The sequence below is a fragment of the Mixophyes fleayi genome, chromosome 12 (genome assembly GCF_038048845.1).
Source record: "Mixophyes fleayi isolate aMixFle1 chromosome 12, aMixFle1.hap1, whole genome shotgun sequence".
In the NCBI taxonomy this organism is placed as follows: Eukaryota; Metazoa; Chordata; class Amphibia; order Anura; family Limnodynastidae; genus Mixophyes; species Mixophyes fleayi.
In genome coordinates this window covers 1,014,974-1,026,273 of record NC_134413.1, presented here as the reverse complement: position 1 = coordinate 1,026,273, position 11,300 = coordinate 1,014,974, and the positions used below count along the sequence as shown (strand labels likewise).

Genomic DNA, 11,300 nt, shown 5'->3' with positions numbered 1-11,300 from the left:
TTGTAACAGACTTGCTCCACTTTATTGGCAGTCTCCCGGTATCCGGAGTCTCCTCTGGCTGCAGCCAGCCCCCTAGTGGCGTAACATTCTCACCTTGCGTTTAGACTCAGTCTGATTCCCGTGGACCCGCTGGTTCACAAAGAATCATTGGGCATTGGTTTTGGAGAGACCATATTTACTGCTCAGAGGTTTCAGGATAGAGTTAAATAATCCTCTTATGGTTTAACATCTGTTAAATAGAGACTGTCAGACAAGCGGTTGGTGTACAGTGGTAGATTGGAGATGGCGAGTTAAGTACAGGTATGTGTTTTGTAAAATGTTTATACAAAGTGACTGGAACTACCTGAAGTTTATCAAAGTACAGAAAACAGATCACTTCTCAAGCTCTGATACTGGCCTTAGCAGGGGGAGGGTTAATGTACCGGGCATATCTCTGCTTATCGCACATGAGCCGTGGAACCGAGACCAGACTTAGTCCGTCCACTTGGTGAGAATTAAAAAATATTTTAAAGGTTTTTGGTTTTTTTATTTGTGTTATTTTCTCTGCCCTCCTGAATAACGAAGAGTGAAAGCCAACGAATCTTCTTAATGGCCATCGCTGTAACCCCCTCCAAGGATAGGGCAAAGCCACCTGTCGTCGTCCCCCCCCCCGTCCCCCCCCCTCTTCTAAATATACCCATAAGAGCTAAAGAAAGCTCTTGTAAAATGTCTGACAATTTACATTAATTATTAGTAAACAATTCCAGTATTAGTTCACTATAGATAAAGGCTTCCTCCAGTTCAGGATCTCATTAGTCTTAATGGCCTCCGAGTTGTTAGACAATGAGCCTGTTCCACAGGATTCTATGCTATAGAACTAGCTGCTGAGAAACTCTCTGCTCCTTAGTCCTCTGCGTCTTATGTGGACAAAGTACTGATTGTATTAGATTCTAGCACAGGCTGGGGCATCATTATAGAGCTGCTTTCCATGTCTGGTTAACCCATTCAGTCCTGGGCGGGTCTCTAGGTGGAGGTTAGTACTGTGCTCCGTCACATTAGTTTCATGATCGTGCAAATAGGACTCTAGAAGTAAATGTCTCCTATGGGCTGGGGGTGCAGAGAATAACGGCTGTAACTTAGATTGTATCTATAACATTGCTGGAGATCACGACCTGATTCCAGATGTGCAACATCTATCGGGGAGAATGTGGCATCCCAGGAGTCTCCCTGCAAAGTGTTTTGGTTTTTTTGGTGGGGGCTTTTGTTTTGTGTGGGGTTTTAATAACTTGTTGTGAACTTTTGGTTGTGCCTCTGTCTTAGATCTGTACCTGATATCTGAGTTCAGGAGACATAGGCCACATGACTAGATATAAAGAGTGACCAGTAAACCTGCACGGTCTCCAAACCAGTAAGTCAGGAACACTGACCTCTTATTGTTAAAATAAGGGTGTTCTAGAAGCACAACAAACGTCGGCACATTTTCAAGCTTGTGCACTTTAAGTTTGGATGCTAAGTAAATATTGAATTATTAACGGATGACAACCATATGTCCCAAAGCCGTTCATTCAGCTCCATCTCATCCCAGGTCCATGAAAGACTAAGTGCTCCCTGATGGGTGTAAGTCACGTCATACAGCCCCACTTCTATGTCATTGGCTGTTTCCTTTGGACATTAGAAATTTTATTTTACAATTCCTACTCCAGGGCTAGTGTAAACAAATCTCTAGAACTCATTTATTTTTATATATTTTCCTCCTGCGTTTTATGGATCAAGCTGTTTTATTTAATGCTGCGGGCAGCGTTGTGCCTCCCATTAGGCTGGAGCTTCATCTCAAGCAGAACAATCCTACAGGCGGCAGAGAGGAGGTTCCGGCCTCTTTACTATAACTCTTCTGTCACTCACGCTGCAATTACTGATGGCAGGAAGTTGTGTAGGGTGATCTCGTTCCTGCAGCCACTGGGTCAGTCACAGTCCAGATACAGAGATTAGCAGAAAGGAGCGCAGGTGGTCAATGTGCGTTTCTCTAGTCCACTATTTCAGACCATGCGTCACTGAAGTGTTGGTGGACGGATCCTACCTGGCCGCAGTATATATATCTGTCGGGGTAGATGGGACAGAGCAATGTATTTTTATTGACCTTTGCTTGGTATCACTCCTCATGGTTCTATATTCTGGGTGTAATGCTCATGGGCTCACATAAGAGCATTGCCTTTAGGTACAGTAAAGCCCCTGTCCTTGTCTTTCTCGCACTAGACAGATCAATGGTCTAGCACTCTGCACAATATTGGCATGTTGGCGAATGAGCATTGTTATTGAGTGCTATTCTGTATGGACAATTGCCCAGTACAACTTCTCATCTGGATGTAATTCTCAGTACCAGTTCTGAATGTATTGCCCCATACAAAGCACCACTTAGTAATATTTGTATTTCAGATCATGCTTAATATAATGGCACAATCGAATGATTTCAGACACAATAGCCAGTCCTTGCTCCAGTGAAGCTTACAATTTAATTTCACTGTGCCAGGCCCAACAAACACAGCATTTTTGTTAAGTGTTCTGAATGATTCTTGGCATCTCTTCTTTTTCTGTATGTATGGAGAAACGCACAGTACAACGTTTCTTGTTCTGCAAGCAGCTCTCTGCATTCACTGTATTTTGGGATGTTGTATGATATTAGACTAGTTCAGTTATATGAGCGTTGTCCTCTGGTCATACGCTGTTCTTCTATTAATGACATATACACCCATCCCTAAAATAATGGTTTTAGGTGAAATTCTGTAAATACAGAATATTTCTGAGTGGCGCTGTCTGCGGTGGGCGTCCTGTGACTACAACACTGCCTGTATGGATAAAGGGCTGTGCTGGGGAGTTCCTCTGGTGCAGTTATTAGGAGCGTCTCCACCCAAACCTACTGAATGGTCATTTGTTACAGGTGACCCTTTAGCAGCAGAAAATATGGGGTTTGATTTATGAATATGTTGTGTAGGAATTAAATATGTTTACAATGTTCAGCTTTCACTTACGTTTCAGACAACTTAACACTTGATGGTGAAAGATGAGTTATTGCAATGCTCTGCAGCGTTCATAAAACCTCACAGCAGTTCCTCTTTCCTACCACTAGGGGGAGCGCTGCCATGATCTTACCTCCAATAATATTGGTCCCGTACAGGTGTGTTCCTGGGTTACCTAGTGAGACATATTTAGGGTATCTGAGTTCTATGGGGCCAGACTGTTTACAGCTCTGTGGGGTGACTTATTAAACGTCCTCCCCTCTATGTTGGGATAAATCTGCTGTAGGCTGTCTAGCTGGTTTATATGGGGTGTACAGTATGACCCAGCTGTGTGTACCTGGGTCAGGGCCAATCTATCACGACTTCCTAAATGAGCTTCTCCTGCTCCAGAGATCTGTCGTACTCAACTCTGCTGGGTGATTTTATTAATCTTCTGTTTGGTAATGTTTTGTATAAGATGAAAGCTCATTAAGCAGTAATTGAGAATTTTATTTTCCAATTAATATTCCACTATGATGCATCCTCTGTAGACGTCTGTTGAAATACTGGTCAGAAAACCTGTTCACGTGGCCTCAGCGCTTAGTATATTAAATGTTGTTTTTTAGTGGTGGTTAAATTTCAAATAAATATAATTTTAGTTTTTTATTTAAATGTTTTGGATTCCCCACTTTGTTCAGCGTTACTATCTAGCACTGTCCCTCTATACACTTACTGAGCAATTCCAAAGCAGTAAAACAAAAAAAAACATTTAAATTGACATTTTATTCTTGTAATATTACAGGACATCGCACAAACTAAACATTTTGTTTATAGTAATTCTTGGTTATGTCTATGTCCTGTCACCTTACTTAGTGCTCTTATTTTATACTTTATAATTTAAGAATTTCTCTTGGTTGAATGTTACATTGTTGTATCCTGCCAGGTAGTTGTGGTACTTATTCATGAAAAGTAAGTATGTTATTACTCCTTGTTCCAATGATACAATACACCCCCTATCCCTATAGTCATTACCGAGTGCGGTGAATGGTCGCTTAGGTAACACACCGTCTTACGGGCCTGTAAAATGCCCGTTGTACCCCAGGCCCAGCTGTTGAATACACGGGGTGACTGTTTAGAAGGAATAGTGTTTACAAATGTCTTTCCTCATTGATCGGACATGTGGATTTGCGCTGTGACCTCTTGCCTGTGTTTCTGGAAAGACACTTTGGATTTGGGGGGGGGGGGGGGGGGGAAGCAGACCTTCTAAAGGCAACAAGCTGATATTTGTTTCATTATCCTGCCGCTATTACATAGTTACTTGGGGGGTGGAGTTAAAGCTGAGATGTGGAAAGGATAAGTAGTCTTGGAGCAATGAGTAGTAAAGTGTATTTGGACTGCAGTACTTCTTGCTACCATTGCGCTGGGGGCAGCGTTGTATGTTGCTGTGTGTTTAGCGGAAGCATTCTGCTGTACTGCGCTATTGCTTTGTGAGTGTTAAATGATTATTTTGTATGTGATGTGCAAGAAGTGGGAGGAATAACCCACAACAATCCTGTGTTTAAGGAGAATACTCCCCATATATAACAGCTGTCTGTCCTAGTAGGTTCCTATCACAATCTGTCCAGGAAGAAATTTATTTAAGCTGGATTCAGAGTGACCATATTCAAGTCAACCAAATCATTATTGGCTATGACAGAAATGATGGCTGCTGGGGGCCTCTGTGTGGTTATCTTAGGGTCATGTTGAAATCTATTCACTCTGCTTCCATTACTCTACGATTCCTAAATTTCCCCCAATACATGTAAAAGTTGGGATAATATCCCATAATTATATCACATCACGTAGGCCCTGAAAGGAAGCATTGGGTTATTCTGCGGCCTAAGCAAACTTCAGGTCACTAAGGTGTCCCAGCTTTTCATGGCATTAATATGGGTTCTGTAGTAGATATCTACATGGACTGAAGAGAATACTTCCAGGACTGAAGAGAATCCCCCGCAGGACGGACCAGGAGAGGTTATTGCCTTTATAAACCATAACTACTATTTACCTCTGGATTATGGCCTATGTTTATTGTGTTCTCTAATATTTTCAAGTTGTGCTTTGAAGGACAAATAACCGGTAGACATATTAAGGAGTGTTTACAAATGGTCTGAAACTAGGAAATCCGTGTTGTTCTGGGACAAAAAACAGCAACTCACTTACTATATATATTTATAGACTGTACTGTTCTTAATATGTATAGTACGGAATTTTCTTGCAAACTCATGTTCAATACCTTATGAATACTGCACTCTTTCTGCTGTCCAGGAGGTGGCAGCACTTTGCTGGTGCTTCCTCTGATTGTTTTCTGCGCAGACAATGGTTCTTATTAAAAATAGTGTTTTAGCTGTGTTTTTAGCCAGGCTTGTTCTACTGTCAAAAGGAAACTCCAACATAAGCATTGTAAGCTAGAAAGAAAAATATGCACAATTGCTAATTGATATACACAGCATATATATTAAAAATAAAAAATATAAAAAGTGGCTGTGTTCTTTCCCATATGTAACAGCTTTTTGGTGATGTTTTAAGAAATGTCCCTTCTTGTCTTCTATAAAATACTAATAACCCCCCCCCCCCCCTTCCTGAATCTATATGTGAGAGACTCAGGAGCCCCACCCACTATTGCTCCTCACACATTCCATCTGTAATGCAGGTAACAGCTGCCAGTAGGCTGTACTGTACATACGTTAGGCCAGGATATGGAAGCCATTATAATTTTGTGAAATAATTAGTTTTACAGAAAAAAATAGATCTGGAGAAATGTCCTGTATGTATTGCTGTCAGTTATGTTAGTGAAGGGGTTAACGGGAGACCTGGCCGGCTGGCTGATCCTGCTCCCATTATGACGTCTCCCAGATGCTCACACCTCACTGACCCATAACAGTGGCACATCTTATCACAACATGGCCTTTATCTCACATAGGAGCCTGCCTTATACAGCACCGTGACGCACAGGTCCTGCCTTGCTCTGTATTTGTATCAAGCCCAGAGCGTGAGAGGTTTAAGATGTTGGCGCCACAAATCAGGACCTCCCTATGTATAAACCATCTTTCTTAAAGGTTAATGCTGCCCAAAAATGATGTTTCTTAATTAAAATCATAATACTGGCTGCTACAACCTCGTAGAATAACTGCTAATAGTTGAAATAGGACTTCTCCCTGAAATCACCCCTTGAGAACTGAGAAACATACTGTTACTGCCCTACCACAGGGCAATCTGTTACCTTGGAATAAATCCTACAGTCCAGTTTATTCCATAATTACAGATAGTGCTAAGGAAAGTCTATTTTTATGACAACTTACATACAAATCTATAATATTTGGTACATGATGGGTGTCTGGCAAGGTCTCCTAAATCCAGCCCTAGCAGTGCATTGTTCTGTATCGCCTTCATTAGTGACAGACAATTATGGCAATGGATTGATGTCAATGTAAAACTACATTAATTGCCCTGAATAGTTGGAGGATATTATAAAGGTCTCTCACTGCTTTCACTTAGTGCCCCCAATAGTCGATGATTCTGTGATTATCTTACCCATGCACAGGTACATTAAGTAAAAAGCGGGGAGATAACTGTACGTGCTGTATCTCTTATTCTTTTATTGTGACATCACGCTCCTATTTTAGTACAGAAGCGCCTGTTAAGGGCTTGGTAAAGTTGTTGGACTGTAAGGGGACATTATTAATTTTGCCAACAGGCCGTCTGTGGAAATTTGTAAACTGTCGCTGGAAGTGTCTGAAGAGGACAAACCTAAAATAATAACCAGGATGCACCGCACCCCCCTCCCCCCTCCTGCTCAGAGCAATAATGCGCACGTTGTTAAAGCTCCGTCCCTCCCGTGCCTGTCTCACGCCCACATAAAGTAATGTGCTGTGACTCTGCTATCTATTGGTTTGTTGTAACCCCCCCACCGTCATGTGTCCTGAAGTGTGACAAGAGTGGGGGGCAATTACTTATAACAACCAATGTGTCTGTTACACATATGCTGTATTTGTAACGCTGGATATACTGATGCCTGAATCGATGGCTAATATGACCGGGGAAGGTGGAAAATGTGACATTTTAGATACAAGTAACGTCTGATCATTTTTTCAAAAAATGCAATTGGGATATTTGGACCATAGCTGAAAAGGTGTCTAATGATATATAAATCCAATCAGTGATTTGTCCCAGGCTCCACCCCCTGCCATTCTAATACTGTTTACATTGGATACATATACAATGAAGTCCTCTATTTTATTCACAGACCAGAGTCGTCTATACTCAAGGTCTGGTCTCCTTCAATGACCTGTCAAATGCATCACAGAACACTCAGCATTTCAAGTCAATATATATTATTTCTTGTCAGGCTCGGACAGCTGTTTTAAACTGAGATGTTGATTTAAATACCAATCCTTGAAGATTTTTCCCTGTGCTTTTAGTTTCCAAGAACCGTCTGCAGGAGACACCCTGTTTCTGAGAGTGGCTGGGTCTGCTGTCTGTTACAGGTTCGCTGGTGGAGAGAGACTGGGGGCTGAGATGTAGCCTCTTGAAAATGTTTGGAAGAAGAGTTATTGGATTTTATTATTCTTAAGAAAAAAAACAAGTTATGTAGCTGAAACTCTATCTCCTTAAACACTCCTCAGATTCTGGCCAATCAAAGGCGCCTTTTCATAGAACGATGTTTGAAGGGAAAAAAAGTTCTTTAGAGCATAAGACAAATGGAACAGGTTTATTTTTAGTAAGATGGTTATAATGGATATTTACAGAAAGTATCGTGTCTTCAGTTTCCACCTCTCAGCATAATTTGAGGCTATAATGTTTAGTTTTTTTTCTTCAGTATATTCAATGGTTGGACTCTCAATGAAAGTCTCTTTTCCAGAAATCGTAGTAGAGCCCATTGAAGCTTTGTAACACTACTAGTGTTAGTCAAATGTGTATCGTTATAAATGCCCATAAAAAAGTAAGAACATAATTAAGAAAATAGTTTCATTGTTAAGTGCCTGAAGATATAACCCTCATATAACGTCCTCCAGATCAGAAGCACCTAAACCATCGGGAATACCAAGTGGTAACAAACTAGCACCAGGAATTTCCTGTTGTGTTTTAAAGATTAGTACCAGGCGCCAGTCTTTATAGAGATTGTTATAAAGTGCTACAACGCCGTAAGTCGGCAGTCACCCAGAAGGGCACTTTGTGTTTCCACCCCTGTCTGGCCTTCTTTCAGGAGATCGCCAATGTTTTCCACAGTCGGACCGGTGCTTCTGCTACTTCTCTGACCGTACGATCCACTGCTGTTCTTGGCTGACACCGTCTGTCCGCGATACACTTGTGCCTGGTGTTCACAGATGCCAAACTTGCTAAGGAGGATGAACACGTCTCTCCGAAAGGCCTTGGTAAAAATGGCATACAGGAAAGGGTTGGCACAAGAATTAAGAGGGTAGAACAACACTAGCAGAATCTTGGAGTTGGATACCGTAATAAGAGGCTTGTTCATTATGGCAGACAATGCATAGAAGGAAATGGGTGCCATGCAGAGGAAGTCGGTGAAGATGAGGACCGCCATACGCTTGGCGATTTTTGTGTCTTTGTCTCCAGATTTGTATTGAGGGTTTCTGACCGTGATGTAGATCTTGATGTAACAAGCACAGATAATAATGAACGCTATAATGTTGAGCATCAAAACCAAGATGATGTAAGCCTGGGAGAGTGTGGTCTCTGTGTCCATGGGTAAGCAAATGCTGACTTTGATGTAGCTGCTAATTCCAACCAGCGGCAGAAAAGCCAGGAAAAAGCAAAACGCCCACCCGCCCAGCATGATGAATGAGGCGTGCCGGAGACGGATTTTGCGGTCCAGACGCATTGCGAATGTAATGGCGTACCAGCGCTCCAGCGTTATAACGGTCAGAGTGTACACAGACAGCTCACTGGCAAACACTGTGAAGAATCCAGCCGTGTTACAGCCAGGCCCCGTCTGCCAGTTAATGGCGTAGTTGTAGTACTCGGAGCGGGTGTGGAGGTCCTCTGAGGCTATGAGCAGAAGGTAGATGCCCATGCAAAAATCAGCAAAAGCTAAGTTGCACATGAGAAAGCGGGGCACTGTCAGCTTGTAATGACTGGTGATGAGGATGAACAAGACAAAAGCATTGCCCAATATGGCCAAGAGATTGACGAACCACACCACGATCCGCAGAAAGTTGTAGCCCATTATGTCTTCGCATGGGTTGAACTCATCAGGGTCCGGTGTACATACCAGCCTCTCACTGACACCACACATTGTATAGTCATAGTAGCTCTCAAAGGTTGGCGTGTATTGTTCCTGGGCATTCTTAATCTGCCCAAAACCCACTTTTTCATCTCCTTGGTCCTCAAAGAAAATGGAAGAGTAGCTGCTGCTATGAAAGTCAGAGGACTTGGAAGTCTCTGACTGATCGAGATCTCCGTCCATGTAATCTTGGTAGTATGGACCTATCCCTACAAAGGTTCTCAGCGAGCGCTTCTTATGGGAGCTCTGTAGAAATGACTGATTGCACATAAGAGCCTCCAGATCGCTGTGGGGACAATTAAACAGACATTAATAGAGTGTACAGCAGAAATGTGAAGCAGCCATTAACAGTCAGAGAAATGTGACGTGTGTGTGTACCAAGCACAGTTGGTGCATTTAACCGAACCCCTTTCAGACAGTGACGGCATTATGTTTTGTGGTATAAACTGGAGATGGAAAGTTTGTGCTGCTGATGTAAATCACTGAAACGTTGGTTGTTACGTTTAATTACCTTACTCTGGAGTACATAGTCTATATTGAATTATGGCTGAAATATATATCATGTTGCATTTGAAGCATCAGTTGGCAAACTGTTTAGAGATGGTAGAATCATAAACCAGCGCCAAAATTAACACTTGTCCGTACTATGACTGGACTCTGGAACTAACATAAAGTCAAATTATTATCCACATATAAGGTATTGGTCAATCTTCTTGGTTATGGAGATGATGAATTTGGTATCCTTAGTGAGACTTGGTGGATGACCATGTCCGTGTACAGGAAGTGGCAGGATACTAAGAGTTGAGAGATTGTGCAAGTGATGGCTTAAGGTGAATTGGGGATCACCCATCTGCTGCTGCAAAATAGGAGCTGGGACCCCCTGAAACAGGACACAAAGGGGGAATTCAATTGGCCGTGAAAAAGTAACGCAGCCTGCGCACTATTACCGTTATTACGGTAATAGTGCGTGTAAATACAGTTATTATGGTAGTTTTGAACGCTGACTTTTTGCTCGCAGCTCCCCCTTTGTGTCCTGTTTCAGGGGGTCTCAGTTCCTTCCATTTTGCAGCAGCAGATGGGTGAACCCCAATTCACCTTATGCCATCACTTTGACATCCAGGGGACACAAGTACAAAGCACAGCTCCTGGTCTGCAAGTAGACATTGTGCAACTTGTAGGACAACAGTCTGCATTGTGACATATAAAATACAAATATGTATTTGTTATATGTCAACATTATCTTTGGATTACTTTTGCTGTGTGACATGTCAAATAATATAAATTCTGCAGCAACATTGTAGCTGGTGATTGTGGACAGTTAGGAAATGAAACCATAATCCATCATTTCTGTGTTTTGGGTTTTTATACAGCATCCTGAGATAATGCTAGAACATAGCTCTCAGCCATTCAGCCCCAAAATCTAACACTTGTCCCTATATCAATTCACCTGTGATGACAGTCCCCCAAATTAAAAAATATTTCCACCCTCGCTGACCATCCGGCATCATTATACCAGGTGGCCAGATAGTGTTTGTTGTGAGGTCAAGTTATGTGTAACACGGAGGGAGGAGCATTGCATGTTATGGACATAAGACTGATCTGAAAGTCCATGTTCTGCGGACGCCGTAAGCGACATATCATGAATGTTTCACCTCCCACTGAAATGTACATTTGTGAAAAAGTCACGTCTAGTGTCAATTGCCCAAAACATGTGCCCTTTACACCAAAGATACTGCTCAGCACTCCCGCAAAATCAGAAGCGTCTTAACAATCTGTGTAGTCTCATCAGAATAACTCGTCCAGTAAAACTATACCCAGATTCTGTCTGAAACATCCTGATCAGCCCAATGTACGGCCCGTTCTGACCTTTCTAAGGAGTAATCCAGGTCCCTATCCAATAAGACGGGTGCAGCAGAGGACACCAGGGGGTAAATGTATCAAGCTGAGAGTTTTCCGGCGGGTTTGAAAAATGGAGATGTTGCCTATAGCAACCAATCAGATTCTAGCTGTCATTTTGTAGAATGTACTAAATAAATGATAACAAA

General features: G+C 42.2%; 1 protein-coding gene across 1 annotated transcript in view; it reads right to left on the bottom strand.

Moving 5' to 3' along the window:
- Positions 1-7,222: 7,222 nt before the first annotated feature.
- TSHR (thyroid stimulating hormone receptor) overlaps positions 7,223-11,300 on the bottom strand; it is a 30,742-nt gene continuing 26,664 nt past the window's right edge. The window contains exon 9 of the mRNA XM_075193545.1: positions 7,223-9,541. Coding sequence (XP_075049646.1) covers positions 8,146-9,541 — 1,396 coding nt within the window. The 3' untranslated portion in view covers positions 7,223-8,145. The remainder of the gene's footprint in view (positions 9,542-11,300) is intronic.